This window comes from Carcharodon carcharias, chromosome 21, assembly GCF_017639515.1.
Source record: "Carcharodon carcharias isolate sCarCar2 chromosome 21, sCarCar2.pri, whole genome shotgun sequence".
Lineage (NCBI taxonomy): Eukaryota > Metazoa > Chordata > Chondrichthyes > Lamniformes > Lamnidae > Carcharodon > Carcharodon carcharias.
The window spans coordinates 87,541,795-87,563,688 of NC_054487.1; the positions used below are offsets into that span (position 1 = coordinate 87,541,795).

A 21,894-nucleotide genomic window follows, 5' to 3' on the forward strand; every position below is an offset into this window, starting at 1 on the left:
ATAGCCTCAGACATGATGCAGTGCTCCCTCAGTATTGACACTGCAGTGTCAGCTTTGCATTTGCACTCAGGTCCCTGGAGTGGGACAGGAACCCAACACCTTCCAACTTCTGGCAAGGGGGCCTCCTGCTGAGCTGTGGCTGTGATCAAGTGTGGAATCCAATTGTTCACTTCTCCTCAATGGAAGGGAAATGCAATGCTGAGTATATCGACAGGAAAAAGATTTGATTTATAGTGTGATTTATGATGAGTCGCTGCTCATAGTCCCTCTGGCTGAAGCAGATAATGGGACTAGTAAAGTTTAGCGATGAATCCAGCTGTCTCGGATTGTTGATCGCTGGTCTCTGGGTTGGACCAGTTATTGCTTGGAGCCCATTAACAAGAAAGTTCTTATCTGTTCATCTTGTTATTGATTAGGATGAATTAGGAATTTTACCTTGTTAAAATTTGAAGGGCTATGATTAGACCATTCCAAATTACTGCAGGACGTTATTCTCTGATTCATTATGGGGAATATTTTCCACTTGCTTTTTGATAATACTGAGGAGGGATTTTATTTATTAACAATGTGCCATTAGAACTTGTTATGGCTCTAAAGAATCTTTTTGATTAACTGATGCTAAGGTAAGGTTATACTTCTCAACCAGCATTAATCACAGAGTAAATATTCAATTTAAATCGTCAGTGCAAAATTTGATATATGGTCCAGAAAAACTTTCTTTAACATAGGGAAACATAGCAACTTTAACTTAGGGAAGAATTTTGGGGCGTGCCGCCATTTTACGTGGACCCACCCAGCGTGGCGTCTGCCAGGAAGTGCTGTGCGCTCCTTGTGCAGCTGGGGGGGGGGGGTGGGGAGGAAGGGTGGGGGGTGGATTCCCTGAGCCAAGGATGCGCTCTTTTGCACATCTGCACGAAAGAGCGCACTCATCTCTCCCTGAGGCTAAGTGCTGCCTCAGGGAGATCGGCGCCAAATCTAAAAATGGTGAGCATGCACAAACCAAATTTCCCTGACATGTCCCCTCATGTGACACTGCCACATGAGTTAGGACACGTCCATCACTTTTAATCAAACATTTATGACATTTTTAAAAACCCTCATGAAACCTCGTCCTGCCCATGGATGAGGTTTGATGTTTTTTCTGAAGCCGGCCAGGGCTCTCGGCCTGTCCACCAACCTCAAGCTTGGACGGGCAGGTCCAGTAATTGTGTCAATTACTTTTCAAATGGCCTCAATAGGCTGTGGACAGGTCAGCGGGCACACAGCATCTCCTTCTATTCCTTTCACCCTCATGTGTTTATCCAGTTTCTCTGAAACGTATGGATACTGTTCACCTCAGCTACCCTCTGTGGGAATGCATTCCACATTCTAACTGCTCTGCAGGTGAAGAAGTTTCACCTGAATTTTTTATTGATTTATTCATGACTACCATATCATTGGAAAGGTCCTCTCTCAGTCTACCCTACCAAAACTTTTCATAATTTATAAAAACCTCTATCAGTGCATTCCTCAGTTTTCTCTTTAAGATCCCCAATCTGTTTGGTCTTTCCTGATAGTTATAACCTCTCAGTTCTGGTGCCATCCTTCTGAATCGTTCTGAAACCTTCTGCAGTGCCGTGCACAGTATTCACGTGTGGTCCAGTAACTTCTCTGCTTTTCATTTCAACCCCGGCCTGTCTTTCCTGAAAATCCTAATCTCTACCAAACCTTCCCTTCATCACTTCCAGCCAGGAGTAATCATGCGGTAAAAGTCATGGTGCTGTGGCCCATCAGGTTTTGATGTTGTGGTTTTAGAGAAAACGGCCGGTATTTTCGCCTACCCGATAAGCCTCCCACATCCATTTTCTTCAGGTTCTTTGCCTCCAGGATGACAACTGTCAATTTTCCAGCAGTTGGGACATAGCGAAGGGAGAAACAGATGTCCCCCAGCTTCTCTTGCTGTGAATGGAAATAAACAGATTTTAGAATCAGATTGATTAGTGTCCCAACGATTTGCTCGCTGAATTGCAACAATTGTACCAAATCCCGTTCACACACCTCTGCCTGTGCTCGCTGACTTACATTAGCTCCTGGTCCGCGCACCTCGATTTTAAAATTCTCATCTTTATTTTCAAGTCCCTCCATGATCTCGACCCCCTCACCCACCCACCCACTCAATGCCCCCCCTTTCCTGCTGCCCTACGATCCTCTGAGATCTCTACACACTTCCAAATTTGGCCACTTATTGCAGCTCTGCATGTTGGTTTTAAGGATAGTGCTCTCTCCCTCACCTCTGAGTCAGAAGGCTGTGGGTTAAGTCCCACTCCAGAAACTTGACCACGTAATTCAGGCTGCCATTCTGAACACAGCACCGAGTGAGTTCTGTGTTGTTGGGAGGCGCCATCTTACAGAGGGGGTATTAAACGAAGGAAGCCGGCCCTCTCTAGCAGACGTAAAAGAGAATACCCCTGCAGAAGAGCAGTGGTGTAACCTCCAGTGCCCTGCCAATATTTATCCCTATATCATAACAATGACCATGTTTCAAAAAGTACTTCACTGGCCGTAAAACACAAAGAGATATCCTGATGTCATGGAAGAACGCACAGAAATGCAATTTTTTTTAAGCTCCATAAATTCTTGTATTTAATTCTAATGGAACATCCCCATATTTGGAATGGTAAAATTTGAAGTGGTATCAGTAGCTCAGCTAGTTCCATTCTTGCCTGAGTTACAGCTTCGCTGATTCAAACCTAATTCCAGAAAATGAGCAGACAACGTAAGCATTAAGGAAGTGCTACACTGGCAGAGGGGCCTTTTTTTGGATGAGACGTTAAACCAGGACACCATATGCACGCTGCAGGATCCAGTAGACCCCACGGTGCTATATTAGGAGCAGTGGGCTGTTCTAGCCAATAGGCCTCTCCATCCAACCTCCTCTATCATTTGCCGAGTGCGAGTCCGTGGCCCAGATTTTCACAGAGTCAGGGAGACTCTAAGGGCCTTCAAAATGAGGGGTGGGATCTTGATGTGGATGTCCCGCTTCCCATTTTCAACAGATCGAATTTTGCCGGTGGTGGGAAGGGGACAGATGTTGATTCACACATGAGGGACACATGCATTCAGTGGGGACATTTGAACTCAGTGTGTTTCGCTGGCTAGGCCAGCATTTATTGCCCATCCTTAATTTCCCTTGAGAAGGTGGTGGTGAGCTGCCTTCTTGAACCGCTGCAGTCCATGTGGTGTAGGCACACCCACAGTGCTGTTAGGGAGCGAGTTCCAGGATTTTGACCCAGCGACAGTGAAGGAATGGTGATATATTTCCAAGTCAGGATGGTGAGTGACTGGAGGGGAACTTCCAGGTGGTGGTGTTCCCATCTATCTGCTGCCCTTGTCCTTCTAGATGGTAGTAGCTGTGGGTTTGGAAGGTGCAGTCTAAGGAGCCTTGGTGAATTCCTAAAATGCATCTTGTAGATGGTACACACACTGCTACTTCTGTGCATCAGTGGTGGAGGGAGTGACTGTTTGTGGATGTGGTGCCAATCAAGCGGGGCTGCTTTGTCCTGGATAGTGTCGAGCTTCTTGAGTGTTGTGGGAGCTGCACACATCCAGGCAAGTGGAGAGTATTCCATCACACTCCTGATTTGTGCCTTGTAGATGGTGGACAGGCTTTGGGCAGTCAGGAGGTGAGTTACTTGTTGCAGGATTCTGGCCCTTTCTGCCTTGGACTTACTGCTGACCCTGCGCCCCTTGTACCTGCGCCTCTCCTCTCACAGGTCCCTCCCCTGGAAGATGCATTGGGACACTCGGCCTCCTCCCCCTTCTGCCCCTCTCTTCCTCCTCAGAGGAGATGCCTCCAGTGGAGACCAGAAACCCCATTTTCAGGGTAAGAGAAGGCTGTCTGATGCCTGGAAGGGTCTGCACGGTCTGAATCCTCCAGTGGCCAGGCAGACAGCAATGAATCCTGAAATGAGGCCTGGAAATGCTAAGAATGAAGCCCTGAACAGAGATAAAGCTGCCAGGTACCAATAAGCAACCAGCAGCAAACTATCTCCTAAACTCCTCCATACTCACACTGGCAACGCTGTTGACCCTTTTTATCCCGCCCTCGAATGAGGTTTGTGAAAATGTTGGCTGGCCACCTGACCATTTTGCCTGTGCGATGAGCAGAAGATAGCACAGGCAATGAAACATCACAGTCAACTGGACTGTTAAGGCCTTTAGTGGCCGCACCCACCGTACCTACCGAGCGAAATATCGCACATTCCAGATCCTAACCACTCGATTGACCCTGTCTCCCCCACACTCTCAGACAGTGCGTTCCAGATCTTAACCACTCGATTGACCCTGTCTCCCTCACACTCTCAGACAGTGCATTCCAGATCCTAACCACTCGATTGACCCTGTCTCCCCCACACTCTCAGACAGTGCGTTCCAGATCCTAACCACTCGATTGACCCTGTCTCCCTCGCACTCTCAGACAGTGCATTCCAGATCCTAATCACTCGATTGACCCTGTCTCTACCATACTCTCAGACAGTGCGTTCCAGATCCTAACCACTCGATTGACCCTGTCTCCCTCACACTCTCAGACAGTGCGTTCCAGATCCTAACCACTCGATTGACCCTGTCTCCCTCACACTCTCAGACAGTGCGTTCCAGATCTTAACCACTCGATTGACCCTGTCTCCCTCACACTCTCAGACAGTGCATTCCAGATCCTAACCACTCGATTGACCCTGTCTCCACCACACTCTCAGACAGTGCGTTCCAGATGCTAACCACTCGATTGACCCTGGCTCCACCACACTCTCAGACAGTGCGTTCCAGATCCTAACCACTCGATTGACCCTGTCTCCCCCATACTCTCAGACAGTGCGTTCCAGATCCTAACCACTCGATTGACCCTGTCTCCACCACACTCTCAGACAATGCATTCCAGATCCTAACCACCTCCAAGGGCAATTAGGGATGGGCAATAAGTGCTGGCCAAGCCAGCGACGCCCACATCCCATGAACATATAAAAAAACAGATGCTGTTGAGTTTTTCCAGCATTTTCTGTTTTTATTCCACACCAGCCTGGTTGCACTGTTAACTTCCCTGGGAGGCGGCCGATCCAGCCGGTCAGTACAAGACCTGGTCAGTGAGGAACGGACAAACCCTGGGAGATTGGAACACCTGAATTTGATGCTACAGCTCCCAGACCAAACCTCTTCGTGAGGTCCCCATTGGGCAAACTGTTCCCAAATCTCAATCTGACAATGCGCAAGCATTTCCTTGAACCTTCCACAAGAGCCATGTTCCAGCTTCGTTTCTATTTCTCTTTTATTGTCTCTCTCTTTCCATTTCCTTTTCTCTCTTTCTGTCTTTTTCTCTCCCTTTCCCTTTTCCCCTTTATCTCTCCCCTCCCCCCACCCCTCTCTCTCCCTCTCACTCTCCTTGAAGTGCCTGCAGTCTGTTGCTCTGCTCCAATGACCCATCTCATTTGATTTTGTTACTTGGTTCACTTTGGTCTCTGCTGGTAATATTTCTCAATGTCACGCCCAGCTTGCGCAACCGCTTGCATAAAACAACATTAATTTTTGTCAAAGACGCATGCTAATAATACCGCCGGTGACAATGAGGATGGTGATCTGATCTATATCCTGTAGGATGCTTCTGACTGATTGAACAGAGCGACTGTAAAAATGCAAAATGAAATTCAATCGGAGAGGCTTATTAACTATAGGACCAAAAAAAGTCAGTGAGCTTGCCTATATTTTATTGTCAGTGGATTATGTCAGGGTAGCACTGTGTTCACATACAGACACAGAAGGATCAACAGAGCTTTCCTTAATTTATTAAGTAGTTGGTGGAGTCTTGTGCATAACCTCTCTGAGCAGAAAAAACGGCAACTTCTGGACAATATAAACAAAAAAAAAATGAGCAGTTTCAGGACAAACTCTTGAGAAATTCTCCAAATTCCTTTATATAATCCTATGAGGGAGTGTTGCTACTCATGATCCATCACTGGACCAACTTAACCAACCCAATGATACGTGCCAATGCCATCTGCAACAGAGGACTGTAGAAGATCAGGAAAAGGTTTCGATCCATGGCTTTGGTACAAAGCTCACAGGCTGCACACTGCATGGTTTGATCACTTCACTTTAATGCTTGACTCGAGGTGGCCAATAGATCTCAGTGTCAGATTCTGGTAAATCTCCTCTGCATCTTAAAGTGCGCTACCCAAACTGGACACAATTTTTAAAAATTCTTTAACGGGACATGGGCTTCGCTGGCTGGGCCAGCATTTTCATTGCCCATTCCTAATTGCCCTTGAGAAGGTGGTGGTGAGCTGCCTTCTTGAACCACTACAGAGTGTAGGTACACCCTCAGTGCTGTTAGGGAGGGAGTTCCAGGATTTTGACCCAGCGACAATGAAGGAACGGTGATATATTTCCAAGTCAGGATGGTGAGTGACTTGGAGGGGAACTTCCAGGTGGTGGTGTTCCCATCTATCTGCTGCCCTTGTCCTTCTAAATGGTAGCGGTCGTGGGTTTGGAAGGTGCTGTCTAAGGAACCTTGGTGAATTCCTGCAGTGCATCTTGTAGATGGTACACACTGCTGTTACTGTGTGTTGGTGGTGGAGGGAGTGAATGTTTGTGAATGTGGTGCCAATCAAGCAGGCTGCTTTGTCCTGGATGGTGTCAAGTTTCTTGAGTGTTGTTGGAGCTGCACACATCCAGGCAAGTGGAGAATATTCCATCACACTCCTGGCTTGTACCTTGTAGATGGTGGACAGGCTTTGGGGGGCCAGGAGGTGAGTTACTCACTGCACGATTCCCAGCCTCTGACCTGCTCTTGTAGCCACAGTATTTATCTGGCTGGCCCAGTTCAGTTTCTGGTCAATGGTAACACCCAGGATGTTTGTAGTGGGGGATTCAGCAATGGGAATTCCACTGAATGCCAAAGGGAGATGATTGGATTCTCTGTTGTTGGGGTTGGTCATTGCCTGGCACTTGTGTGGTGTGGATGTTACTTAATGATGTTACATTTATTCGGCTGAAGTCAAACAGTGATTTATCCTAACTTGCACCACCTCCCTTTAACCCATCAAGCCCCTTCCCACCACCCACCCCCATCCCCCCGCGCATCCCCACCCCACCCACCCAATTTCACTGTCCTGCATTTGGTCCCAGTTCTACAACCCTTGGAGATCTTTGCAGTCCTCTGATTTTGACCACTTACAGGGAGGCGATGGTGTAGTGGTATCTCCACTGAACTAATAATTCAGAGAGCCCGGGTAACGCACTGGGGACCTGGGTTTAAATCCCGCCATGGAAGATGGTGAGATTTGAATTCAATAAAAAAATCTGGAACTAAAAGTCTGATGATGACCATGAAACCATTGTCGATTGTTGTAAAAACCCATCTGATTCACTAATGTCCTGTAGGGAAGGAAATCTGCCATCCTTACCTGGTCTGGCCTACATGTGACTCCAGACCCACAGCAATGTGGTTGACTCAACTGCCCTCTGAACAAGGGTTATTAGGGCTGGGTAATAAATGCTGGCCTAGGCAGTGATGCCCACATCACATGAATGAATAAAAAAAACTTGATCATCCCCATTTTTCTTTCCTTCACTTCTGGAGGCTGTACCTCAGCTATCTTGGACCTAAGCTCTGGAATTCCCTCCCTAAAATTCTCTACCTCTCTTCCTTTATGATGCTCCTTAAAAACCTATCTCTTTGACCAACCTTCTAGTCACTTGTCCTAATATTGAGTGGTAGGCTTTCCTCTGGTGCATCTTGTGAAACACCTTGGGGGATGTTTTACTATTTTAAGAGTGCTATATAAATGCATGGTGTGGTTATAAAGATTTACCATCGCTTCCATGTTTTGAATTCTGGGCCTTTATTTATAAAGCCAAAGATCATGAGTGTTTTTTTTTGAACAACTTATCCAGTCATCCAAGTTTATCACAATCACTGGACTGAATGGATTTCTGAGGTCATGTGACCACCATTGCCCACTCCCTTCCCCCCTCCCACCTGAATGCAATTGTTACTTTTCTCAAAGGGTCATGAATCTGTGGAATTCACTACCTCAGAGTGCAGTGGGTGCTGGGACGCTGAATAAATTTAAGGAGGAGATAGACAGATTTTTAATTTGTAATGGGTTGAATGGTTATGGGGAGAGGGAGGGAAATTGGAGTTGATGCCAAAATGAGATCAGCCATGATCGTAATGAATGGCAGGGCAGGCTCGAGGGGCTGAATGGCCTACTCCTGCTCCTCGTTCTTATGCTGTTAAAAACAATCTGACACTGTCATGAACTCTGAGCTCCCCGGGACCTACACAACCAGATGGACATGGCAATGTCCTGTTTTCGTTGGCACTGTGTGTTTCCAGCCCAGTTGGACTCTCACTCTGAGGGGTTACTGAGGCTGTCCGGTAAAATAAGAAAGAACGTGCATTTATATCACAATTTTTGGGGGTTGGTGGCGGTGTGTCGGGGGGTCTCAGTTACCCAGGAGTTAGACTAGGACTTTTCTGTCTAACATTTCCTGGGTAACTACCCAGGTAAATAAGTCAAACTGTCCGAAGCCTCCAACTCTCACTCAGACTTGCAGACCTTTTCGGAGGGTCCCAAGGAGCAGGGGAATTGGCCATCGAAGGTCCAAACCTCCTGGGCAACTCCAATGGAGTTGGTGTGTTGGGACTCCTGTAGCGCATTTTGGTGGTATGTCCGGTCTCTGATAATTCGAAGGCCAGAAGATCTGGACCAATCACTTCTTTGGGAGTACAGAACTTGAACTTGCTGGAAAGAAGGAAACTTTGCTGAAGCTTTTTGCTTTGTATTCATCAGGACAAACACAAGAATGCCACATTTCAAATGATCACCACAATTTTATTGCAGGAGAAAAGGGTGCTGATTGGTTGGTCAGTCAACTCTGATTGCATTTAAAATGGCAACAAGTGGGCCAATGAGAAACTATAGACTTCCCAAGCTCCTAGTTAATTAAAAAAAGTGTTTGCCCAAAACAAAATACCTACTGCTAGATGTGATTCCATGATTGGGCAGCACTTGCTGAACAAAACTGAATACGTTAATAGCTACACTGATAATCAGTCAGGCTCACAATGTGGCTCACTTATACGTGCTAGAAGCTATATGTATTCTTACTCGTGGACCTGTCCACTGCAGACAAAAGGAACATGTCTAGGCATTGTGCCCTTTATGAATCAAACAAAAGCATATAGGACAATAGTCCCCTCGTGTATTCTCTTTGGCACTGCCTTAACCAATCAGAGTTAACTTGCGAACTAATCTACATGCTGTTCTCATGCAAAATAAATTGGTGCACCCTTTGAAATTTGGCGTTCTTGTCTGTCCTGATGAGTGTAAGATGAAAGCTTCAACAGCGTGTCTCTTTTTTTCTGCAATATTCAATTATGTACATGCACTATTTTACATTTTAATGAATAACTTGGGATTTTTTAAGTGGGGAGCAGGTGTAATAAGTTACAGCTGCCTCTCTGCTGCCCTCTCTGTTTCTGTTGGGGAGGTGTAAATGAAGTTAATTCAACAATGGTTGCTTGCAGTCCAGCACGTGTTAATGTTTTCTCTGTGCAGCACACGACACCAACAGTGTAAAAGTGGAAGATTTTGACAATTCACTGATTGCTTAGGGTTACAGATGGGGTAATCTCATAAGTTCACCCTCTGGAGGAACATAGACTCAAAGACAGCATCTTATGGATTTACATGTTGTTCTGTTCATGTACAGACCCCAGAAGTTGCTGTCAGTTTCAATGGAGCAATGAGAGTGAACACTGACAGCTTCACATCATTATCACCACAAAATCCAGGCAAATATTTTATAAATGACTGAATTGCTAAGCTTTAAGAGATTGGGCGAATTGGAATTCACTACCAATTTGGGCACAGCCAGATTCCGTGTGACGTCTGTATGAAATTCAGAACACCAACCTCCTCTTTCTCAGCTCCTTGCAGGTCCCTCCACTCCTCGGTCACATGGCCGAAGTCCACTGTATTCATTGGTACTTTCGCCTCCCCAATGACATCATGCTTGGAGAATCGATCAAAGTCGTAAACTGCCATCACCAGAGTTTTTCCTCCTAGTTCTGAGTATGGAATCTGAGGAAATCAACAATACCTCACTTGAACAAAAAGTTCACATCATTACATTGAATTAGATAGAATATACAACACACGCACAATATACGTCTACATTCAGCCCCAGCTGTTCCATGTTAGTGTTTATGCTCCACGTCATTCTCCTTCCACTTGACTCCATCTCATCCTATCAACACATCCTTTTGGTGCTTTCTCCGTCATGCTTTCTCTTAAAACTATTTGCTTCAAGTACTCCCTGAGATAGGGAGTTCCATATTCTAACCACTCTCTTGGTAAAGAAGTTTCTCTTGAATTCTCTGTTGGATTTATTGGTGAATGTTATGTCGCTAGCTGATGTTGGACAAGTCAGATCCCAGAGTGAAATTTGGCATGGTAGGTCCTAACTTTGTTTCTTTTTAGAAACTGTGGCAGTCGGTTACTGAACACGTTCACAAGAGTCTGCCAGTGTACTGTTATAACATAGAATAAAATATTTATTAAACAAACAAAAATGAACTAAATTACACAAGACAAAAAGGTTGGAAAGATTTCAGTACAGATACCAGAAAATGATTCAACTCATGCTATTCCTTTTATCCCAGCAAACCTCTTAGACAAAAAACCCCAGTGAAGAGTTACCACTGTCTCAGCACCAAGGTTTCTTGCTTGGGTTAGCTCAGTTTCAAACAATTTTCTTCAGGCAGACTTCTGAACATTCATTAGGTGCTTTTCTTCAGCTGGTATCTCTCCCTGAGACACCCAAAAAACACAATCTAAACTCACTGTTATTTTAACTTCACAGCAAACATATGAGTTCCATATACTCAGTTCCCCAGCAGATATAAAACAAAAACAGAAAATGCTGGAAAAAACTCAGCAGATCTGGCAGCATCTGTGGGGACAGAAACAGAGTTAATGTTTCGAGTCTGTGTGACTCTTCTTCAGAGCTTCAGAGTGTTTTGCTTTTAACCCCAGCAGGTTTGCAGGACTTCTTATTAGAGAGATTAGACCTTCTGCCTGCTTTCTCTGGTAAACACACACTAACTGACCACCCTTCTGTGTTTCTCTATTTGTGTGTGTGTCTCTGGACCTCTGTTGCTAGGCAGCAGCACAGCTTTTTCTATATAAATTTTTAAAACTTCATTAAACTAGTACCCATTTGGCAACCCATCTGTTCACTTCAAGAGTTGTAAAAACTCATTAAAAATGCATGTACACAAACAGGACCCCAGACTTCCCGGCACCCAGCTCACAAAAACTTCTTAATGAAACTAAAACCAGGTTTCACCTTTCTTAACACCCAAATACAAAATATAAATTAAACTTAACGCTATACATCGTTCCTAACAGTGACTATCTTGATATTCATGGGTCTAGTTTTATATTTCCCTCGTGCGTTTATCTAGAGTCATGTTAAATGCATCAATTCCCCTCTTCTGGCTGACAGTGGAAGTGGGTGGTATGAGAATCTGAAGAATGAGGGCTGTTTCTCTGCTCGAACAGGTGAATCCACCTGCAGAGGAAAACAGAACTAGGGGCCATAAATGTAAGATAATCACTAATAAATCCAATGGGGAATTTGGGAAGGGATTGAGATGAACAGCACAGGTGTATTTAAGGGGAAACTGGATAAGCATCTGAGGGCGAAAGGAATAGAAAGATGTAGTGATGGGGTTAGATGAACATGGGTGGGAGGAGGTTTGTGTGGGGCATAAAGAACAGTACAGAGCAGTTGGGCCGAATGGCCTGTTTGTTGTGCTGTTAATACAATGCAATAATTGTTCAGATGCTCCATCCAGTCTCAGCTAAAGGAGGAATGGAATTTTACAGCACCTCCTGCTGACAGGATTCTCCAGTCCCGTCGAAGCCAATGGACTTTAAAAACCGCTCACCAAATTTCCTGGCCCTGCCCCCCCCCCCACCCCCCCACCCCACTGCAACAGGGCCGTAAAATTCCGTCCAATGTCCAGACCCCAGGGTAAGGGACCGAAGGGCAGCTGTCACTCGGTGATTTAGACTTGCTGAGACCCTGAACCAAGATGTTACCTTGAAGATGAAGGACTCGTTGAAAACTGGATTCAGTGTCTTCCGGTGAACTTTCGTTTCATATTTCTTCTTCTTGTCGGGCAGTAAGAACACCTTCACGTAAGGATCGGACGTTCCTCCCATATCTAGAGCGGGAAGCTCAGCAGCTTGAATAATCCCCACTATTAGCTGTTAGTACGACACAAAAGAGAGTATTCAACAACAACAATCTGCATTTGTATAGCGCCTTTAATGTTGTAAAAATGTCCCAAGGCACTTCACATGGGCACCAACAGACACAAAGTCACTACAGGCCCATTAAAAAGGTATCAGAACAAGTGACCAAATGCTCAGTCAAAGAGATAAGCGCCAAAACGAGTCTGAAGAGAGTGAGGCTGAGAAGACTGGGGAGGAAATTCTAGAGTTTGGGGCCTAGGGAGCTGGATATATGAGCACCAATGATGAAGTGTAGGTGTCCGGGGATGCGCAAGAGGCCAGAGTCGGAGGAGTGAGGAAATTCCAGACGGTTGTAGGGCCAGGGGCCATTACAGAGATAGGGAGGAATTGAGGGCCTTGGAGGGAATCGAACTCAAAGGTGAGTATTTTAAGAGTCAAGGCATCGCTGGACCAGGAATTAATATGGGCGCAGGTTCTCACTGCAGCAAAATGAGCCCCAATATTTCTGGGAATGAGGTTGAAAGCCTTTCCTTCAGGAAATACCTCAGCTGCCGGCACCTTCCATCTTGTTTATATTTGGACCTTAGCGATATAAATACTCGGTTGTTTCAATCAAAGGTTCTCCCCTGGATTTGGAATTTAAGTCCAATCGCTGGTACAGATTAATGAGCAACAATCTTGCCTGCTAATAAACCAAACTAACAAAAGCAATTCCAAATCATAAACTAATTACCTATTAAAATTGATGTCATGCTATTTTGAGTGACAGCTGTCTAACTCAACCAAATCTTATTTTCTGTAGAAGTTAACTATCAATTTGTGTCGGAAAATTAACTGCAGATTTAATCCATGACCAATATTTCTTTGTATTCAGTTTGCTTAAAAATGAATAAAACCTTGCATGAAAATTAACTGTGCTTTACTGGTGCATTCCATAGTGCCCTACCTCGCTCAGCCACTCTGATATAAATGGCACTGAGCTGTATTTTTAAACATTAAACTAATTTCAGCTCCTGGATTGTATATTCTCCTTGGGGCATTACAGACCTTATATGGTGCTTTCCTTCCTTTGTAAAAACCTGAATTGAAATGGCTGGAAAGTCCACATTTGAACAAAAATGCACTTCATTAATGTACCCAAGAGACTGACAGTAACACAAGAGGTTTCAGAAAATACATGCAAACCCATTTCCACTACTTTGCAATACATTCCAGGAGACAGATGAGATCTGTTGGCTGCTCTGAATGTTTCTATTATTGGATGGCTCTGCAGCGGAATGATCAGTTAGCGAAGAGAATCTATCCTGTTTTAGGTCTGTTAGGAATAAATGCCTCAGTTTCCTAAAGTATTAATGACCGAGCTAACACTTTCGATAGTGTTGTGTCATACATAAATAAAAACAAAAAAACTGCGGATGCTGGAAATCCAAAACAAAAACAGAATTACCTGGAAAAACTCAGCAGGTCTGGCAGCATCGGCGGAGAAGAAAAGAGTTGACGTTTCGAGTCCTCATGACCCTTCGACAGAACTTGAGTTCGAGTCCCTAGGGACTCGAACTCAAGTTCTGTCGAAGGGTCATGAGGACTCGAAACGTCAACTCTTTTCTTCTCCGCCGATGCTGCCAGACCTGCTGAGTTTTTCCAGGTAATTCTGTTTTTGTTGTGTCATACATTGCTGTTTTTCTGAGCTCATTGGAAAGGGAATTTCAGGGAAAGTTACAAAGACTTTGAGGCCCAAGTTCAATATTGGGCAAAAGGTGGATGTAATGATGCCCGATCTACATCAGGCCTTCAAGCCTCTGATTAATTGGTTCGGGTTCCTTTCCAGCGGCACTCTCGCTGGCCGGCTGAAACTTCTGACCTGGTCCTTGAAAAATTGGTTACATTAGTTGGGTGCTTGTGTTTTGCAAACCTGCACTATTATTCCTGGGTTTTAAGAGGCCCCTTGAGGTGGGGGAAGGGTGGAGAGGGGTGGGGGGGCTCCTTAAAGGGATTGCTGATTCCAAAGAAAGACCCACAACTCTCAGAAATATCGTGGAAATTAGAAGGAAGAGACCCAGGGTGGTCATCGCTGGACACGCCCGGATGACATCATCAAGTACGAGGGTGATGTCATCACGTGCAGAGATTCATCCGGGTTCCAGAGATGACGGTGGGTTAGGGGGGTGGGTGGTGGGAGGAATATGAAAAACAGCCGGTTGTTTGTGTCCCAGCCGGATTTAGGCTGCTGCAAAGGGAACTGAGCACACACCCCTGCTGGTGCTTCACTGAGGTAAGCGCACTAAGGCACACCACAAGCATTCAGGCAAAATCCAGCTTCGATGGACCGAACGCTGTGTCCCGAGGGCTGAAAAAAAAATACCTCCCCTGCCGGGACCTGATTTTTCCAACTCCCATGTGGCAGCATTCCAGGGGAGGACCAAGAAAATGCTGCAAAGACACCCGGAAGTTCTCTTTGAAGCGCGGCAGCATTGACATTAATGACTGGAGGAGTTTGCTACCAATTGTTCAAATTCACAACAACCTGTCTATCAAGCTGCATCACACCTTGAGTCCAAACACCTCAGTGATGAGGTAGAGTGGCAGCAGAGAAGGAAAGGAAGTAAATCCTGCTCTCCGGATCCCACTACCTCGTGGTATATCCTGCTCCATGTGCCCAATGACCTGTGGGTGGAGAACTGGCCTGTTCAGTCATATGAAGACCCAGAGCAAAAACTTCTGACCTTGAGTCAATGTCATCCTCGAATTGAGGGACAGCCAACGAAAGCAACTAAGTATCAGATATAGAGCCATTCGGTATTAGGCAGTGACCAGACTGGCTAAAAACCAGACAGTCCGGCCTCAAACCGATATCTTACACCCTAAAGAGACCCATCCTCATCCTGCCGTCTCCCCTCCCCCACATCCTTCGGCCCACCTGCCCAACCCTCTTTCTCATCGGCCTCAGCACAAGCCAATGGTTAGAGCCCCATTTGGACGGATGCATCGACGCACCTGATTGGTGCCTGAAACTAGCCCGAATTATTATGACGAGTCCCGAGGATGAAATTAGGATGGTACTCAGGCCTCTCCAATCTGGTGCCAGGATTTAGACTTCAGTGCTTCATGTACACGTCGATTTGTTTGCTGCAGTGGGGCCTGAATGATTTGATTACACATTATTCTACCTAAGGAAGTCACAGAGGTTAACGGGGTGTATTGACTGGCGAGGATGGCTGTTCTCTTAGCATGCAACTGAGAGTCTAAGATTGAGGTTCGGGTTTCCAGAGCCATCGTTCTTTTTACACTACGGTGTACGACAAACTAAGGCGGGAATAAAATCTTACTTGAGGCAAAATAAACAACCTGCTTACTGCAATTGTTAATTTGATGGTTTTGTTGAGAGACTAAATGTTTCAACATCGTGCCACAGGTAGAAATAAAATCTGCCATTTTCTTCTCTCATATTTTAGAGGATTCTCACCACACCTGGTTGTTCTGGAAGTCATAATCCAAGGAAAACTGAAGCTTCCCGAGTTTCTCCTCTTCCTTCTCTTCTCCCTTCCCATCTGCAGTTAGGCCAGTCTCTACATCTTCATCATCATCCTTCAGAGGCTGTGAGCAGGATAGGCATGTTAGAATGCATTGCTTGTTCAATTTGATGGAGATTCATAGGTAGGGAGTCAATCTCTGACTCTACTGAAAAGCTATTACAAGCAGGCAGTAGATGATTTAATCTTCATTAGCCCAGGCACAAAGTATAGCTTTGCTTTATTATGGCTATTGGGAGGTTTTCAAACCAACAGACAGCTTGTGTAAAGTGCACAATCTCAGAGTATCACAGACAAGTACTTTAAATTTGCAAGCATCATCTAAAGCTGTCTAGCATGTCAACTTGGTATTTAACCAAATTCAGGTCTATAGATGAGATCCTAATATGAAAATTGTAAATAGAACATGCTGATAACAGGCAAGATGATACTAATTTAGCAGAATTCAGCCAACATTACATGCAGTAACAGTAAACAATGTCAGATTAGTGCAACTCTAATGTTGCTTTTCCCTTGATCCAAAATTACAGCAAAGTAGATTTTGTTCTGAGAAAGGTTTCAGTTTGGGCTTTTTATTAATGATTAAAGCTGGTAAATGCATTTATTTATTTAGTTGAATAAAGCACAAGTTGTTCCTAAATACTGCTCCAGTTCCGAATTCTTAGCTTCAAACCAACTTGAGATTTTAGGATAATCGATGTCTTTCACTTTTACAAGAGTATAAATTTGCATTTCCCTTAAATGCAATTTTACAGTAACAATGAGGGTCTCAGTCTCTGGCAAGATTAAAACCAATCAATTATGTGTATTGTTAAATACACAAGTTGTGGCCTCTGTGTGATATGATTTGGGCTACCTCTTGTTTGAAACATAGAACAGGAGGATGTCATTCAGCTAAGTGAGCCTGCTTCATCACTCAATTTAATCATCACTGATTTGCATCTTAACTCCATTTATCGGCCTTGGTTCTGTAACCCTTGATACACTTACCTAACAAAAATCTATTACTCACACTTTTGAAATTTTCAATTGACCCACGGTCTCATCAGCTCTTTGGGGGAGAGAGTTTCAGATTTCCAAACTGTAGCTCAAAGTCAGTCACCCGAGTTTTAACTTACTCTAAAGACAATGGCCGGGATTTTCCCTGAAATTGGCAAAGTGGGCATAAAAATTGGTGTCAGATCTGCCTATTGCAATGGAGAGAATTTGCACCAGATTGTGCGCTCCCAGCTGAAGTAACTGGTAATCCACAGGGATCGCACCGTATCGCTGGTGGGCAGCCTTTGATTCACTTGCCCCACTGTGACCTCAGAGCTCCTTAGCTTCGGGCGCCATACTTAAAGGGTGCCCCTGCACAATGTTCACACTCTCTCAGCTTAGGAAAGCTGCTGCCTCAAGGTACATCACCGCTCACTCTCACACACCCTGACATCTCCATCTGGCCTCATCTCCACTGGAGCTTGCATCCTTGTCCAGTCCAGGGCTCCGCTCGCCACTCACACTTGCCAGTCATCCTTGTCATCTGTGTTCGCAAGCGTCTTCCTCACACTCTCACCATCTGTCTTCACGTAGGACAAGCTGGCTCACAATAAAAAAGAGATCCCAGACTGGTGGAGGAGTTGCTGAGATCAAGGTCCTTTCTTGCTTTGAGAGTAGAGCCTCCCCGCTGGCTGGCGAGGATGTGGACCGTGCCTGCACTGACGGTGAGGTCAGCGGGGCTCAGCCAAGTGAGGATCCTGCACCACAACATCCATCAGACAACCGTACTGAGAGTGACGTCTCCTGTTATACAGTCACCTGCCAGGCACTAATTATATCTCCTTCCTTCCTCTGGAAAGCTGCCGGGATTAGGTCCGAGCCCGGCCTTCGACTCCAGCCCTGAGGAAACCTCAGATGAGGAAGCTGAGGGGAGTCACATTGAAGACCTGTCACAGTGCTCACTCACACCCTCCACCAGCACAGAGATACACACCTCGGTGGGACCCTAGTTCTAGAGTAGCCTCAGGATCACAATCTGGTGAATACAGCGCACTATCTGATCCACAGAGGTGGAGGCAGGGACATTCTAGGTTCCCTGCACTCAGAGGACTGCTGGGGGCCAGGGCTCTGCTGAGTCCAAGTCAGATGAGGAGCCTCTGGACTCGTTCCCAAATCAGTTGTTGGAGTTTCAGTGACAGTCAAGGGAACGTCAGGAAAGGATGCTAGCTGCACTCCTTAGATTGCAAGGCATGATGGAGGACTCCATCCACCTTCAGTCTGAGGGAATAGTGCTGGCATGCTGGTGCACCAAGGTCAACACTGGTGAAATGGCAGCTACCATTGAGATCTTGGTCCAAGGCATCGATTCTGCACTACTGTATGAACTGCACTCCATCGCTGACACCCTTGGTGGCATCCATCAGTGTCAACGTGGGAGGGGGTGAAGGTAGCTCGATCCCACTCCAGCTGCCTCTTCTCCTCAAGGAGTCAGCCAGGAGCCCTCAGGCACCCATAGGGAGGAGGTCAAATCCCTGGGGCCATCCACCCACATGACTCCAGGAGTGCCCGCTCCATCCGAATCCCCTCTTCTTGTGACCCCATCAGCTCCAGCTCCACAGGCTGGGATGGGTGCAACTGGCCCACAGAAGGACCCCTAAAACAGGCCGTGGCACTCCAGGTCTCGGCCCTCCAGAGGCTAACTGCCAAGGTCATCACAACAATAGGGCATAACAGAGAGCAGGCTGCCTCCCTCTCTGTTGTGGATGTTATAGGAGCACCAAGACATAGCGACAGTGTAAGGAAAGTGAAGAAGATGTAGTTGCACAACGTGGGCACGGGTATTAAACACTTTTCCAAAATGCTCACAAGTGTTCTACCAAAGCTTGGGTTGCAGTATGGCCTTGTTGTACCCTCTATCAGCAGGAGTCTGAGGCCGCTGCACGGGTATCATCAGCCACGTCCTTTGTGGGTAGCCCTTAGCCCCCTGGAGGAGCCAACCCTGCATCCTGTGTGGTCCCTGCAAGATGTCAGGGATCTGAGACCTCCTGAGGATATAAGAGCTGTGGAGGCCTCCGGGGTATCTTGCACAAACCTGCATGATCGGTTTGTTATGGCCGCAGACCAGCTGAACATTGAGATGGTGGCTCCCATACTGGGCTGATTATTGCCAGGGAGATTTAAGAGCCATGTGAGTGCAGTCGATAGCTCCCTGCACCTTTGGGAACCCAGAAACCTCAGCAAAGCTCAGTGCCCTTGTGTCCTGGCTCGCCTAATCTCTGCCGAAAGTTAATAAAGTTGTGTGCCTTGGCAGAAATGTTGTCTGTGACCTCTTGGATACAGTTGTGGTTGGAGGCGTGTGAAATTCTGCAGAGGTGGAGCCCTGGAAGGAGCCACTGCTGTAGAAGTTGAGTGTGACGATTACTTGACTGCCACTGGCAGCAGATGCCCTCCAAGTTCCCATGGCACCAAATCCTGTAGGAGATGGCATATGTGAGTGACCAGTTCCCTTGACATGCACAGATGTCAGCGACACTGGTTCTTGCTCATCTGCAAGTAGCACATGCACCATCTATAGACTCTGGATCTAATGAGGTGCCTACTAATGACAGCTCTCTGGGGATCTTCCTCTGCATCCAGAGGAGGCCCTGCTGCTCCTTGGACTTGAGTGTTCTGCTCCTTCCTTTAGCGAGTCAGGCGCCTCTGTCGCTTTCTTCTCCTTCTTTTCTCCATTATAAGCATTAATATAGGCAGCAAGATCACCAGGCTTCATCTTCCTGATGCTCTCCGCACTGCAGTGTCAATGAGAGAGACGCAAGGATCAGCATCTGTTTCCTAAAGTCCGCTTTTGGTCAAGGCATCGCCTGCAATTTTGGCCTCAAGGCCCATTTACACACGCTGGAGAGTCCCGCCCTCTGAAATGTTGTCCAGTTGACCACAATCCCCCAACCCTGCCCCAACCCATATGACTGGCTGTTGATAGCTTCAGCTCCTCGGACTGGATGTTCTTCTCTCATCTCAGGCGCTGGCATCACCTGAGCCTGCACTCCAAGACTGCCAGGTCTGGTGTGACCATGAGGGTGAATGTTCACTGTCTACCTTACAATAATTTAGGGGGGGGTTCAGAGTGTTCCCTTCTGTGGAGTCCCCAAAAGGGAGGTCCTCAAGCTTGTCCAGTCGCACAATAGTCCCGCTGTTCCGTATGACTCTGTTTATTTTGAATGCTGTGCATGAGGAGAATAAAACTAGGGGAGCAATCATTTTGCCACGTTGAGGAGTCAGTGTTGCTTGAGTGGGCATAATTGCTTCACTTGATTGACTCCATGCGTGTCAAATGAACTGATGCTAAACTGTCTCAGCTGTGGCAGTGCCCTCATTTGTGAACTTATTTTCCAGATGGGTGGCCGTTTAATTCTCTCCTACCCCCTCGTCATGTGTTTGTGTCCAAACTTTGCCACTCATCGCTGTCAGTGGAGCCCTCGTTCTGCGGGCCCCCTCCCTATACGCAGTGCGGCCTTGCCCCTTTCAGAATGGAGCCCTTACCCTGCAGCACAGTAAAAGCCGGCTAACCCTTAACCCTGGTCTGGCCGCTGTGCAGACCCGCCTGAGAGTCCCCCAAGAATCCTCGGTGGTGCTCACGGTCGCAGCCTTATGCTGATGCCTGCAAGCACTGCGCTAAGTTGTGCAAACTAACATCGGAGTTCCCAGTGAAGTGCGCGTCGCCAGCTGCACATCGTTTAAATGCTGTTACAAAACGACTCGTTCTGATTTCACGCCGATGTGGGATTTAAATTCAACATGGGGAGGATGATTCGGGCGAGTAGGCGCCATAACGAGATGCAAATATATGATAATGATATTCGCAATGGTCGATGGCGGGAAACATGGCCCATCATTGATGGGGTGGGGGGGGGGGGTGGTGGGGGTTGGGGGGAGCACACAATCGCTTCCTGCTTCTATGTTGTCGGCAATCCCGGCCCAACTGGGGGTGGAAAATTCCGGCCAGTGTGTAAGGATAAAGTATCTCTGGGAGATTCTGTCTTGTCATACATCACAATGCTACTCTCCGGCTTACACACACACATCAAGGGACATTATAGGCCGGTGTTTATCGGTGCAGCTGTTTTTATACATGTGCTCCAGCAATCCCAATTTTCGGAATGACCCTCAGCTTTCCTGGTAGAATTGTTCCGAAAAGTGTAGTGAAGAGAACTACATCCCCTTCCCATCATTGTAGAAGTTTGGAAATGAAAGTCCCTGGACCAATTTTGCTTTCCGTCTTGGCTATCATGTATATAGGAAAATAGGAACAGGAGAAGGCCATTCAGCCCATCTCATCATTCAATCAGGTCATGGATGATTTGTACCTCAACACCATTTACCTGCTTTGGCTCTATATTCCCAGGTGCTCCTACCCAACAAAAATCTATTGATCACAACCTTGAAAATTTCAACGAATCCCAGAATCCACAAGTTCCAGATTTCCATTGCACTTCGTGTGAGGAAGTGAATCCTGACATCTCCCTTGAACCGTGCCCTGAGCTTATACCCCTTTGTTCTGGAATCCATCACCAGGGGCAATTTTCTCTCCTTCTCTATCCTATTTTACCCATTTTGTGGAAAAAGTGATTTCGCTCCTAAATGGCCTGGTTCTATTTTGAAGATTCCCCAACTAGAGAAAATAGTTTCTCTCGTATCTACCCATCGAATCCCTTTATCATTTTAAAGCCTTGGGTCAGATTGATCCTCAATCTTCTCAACTCAACAACTGTTGTTACTTCCTTATCTAAATGTTGCTTTTTCAGAGGATCCTGACCATGCTGCTATGTGCCCTGGTTAGCAGATCACTATTTATGGAGCAGTTTAATGTAGAGAAAAGTCCCTCTGTGCTTCACAGAGTCATAAAGAAACTAAAATGACAGAGGTTAAAAAAAGTGCTTACATGTATTATTGAAGGATTTGAGAAATCCAGGGAATCTTTATCAGTTTTGGGTAAGATTCCTCATCCATTATCGGTTGAGAATTTTGAGTAAAAAGACCATTATCCTTCAAATCTAAGTTGGCTTAGCTCAAAGATACATGGGAGG

General features: G+C 46.1%; 1 protein-coding gene across 1 annotated transcript in view; it reads right to left on the minus strand.

Moving 5' to 3' along the window:
• Window positions 1–21,894, minus strand: part of syt1a (synaptotagmin Ia) — a 288,112-nt gene that overhangs the window by 18,539 nt on the left and 247,679 nt on the right. Inside the window, exons 5-8 of the mRNA XM_041216496.1 lie at window positions 15,771–15,896; window positions 12,147–12,314; window positions 9,954–10,121; window positions 1,821–1,938 (exon numbers count right to left, since the gene is read on the minus strand). Coding sequence (XP_041072430.1) covers window positions 1,821–1,938; window positions 9,954–10,121; window positions 12,147–12,314; window positions 15,771–15,896 — 580 coding nt within the window. The remainder of the gene's footprint in view (window positions 1–1,820; window positions 1,939–9,953; window positions 10,122–12,146; window positions 12,315–15,770; window positions 15,897–21,894) is intronic.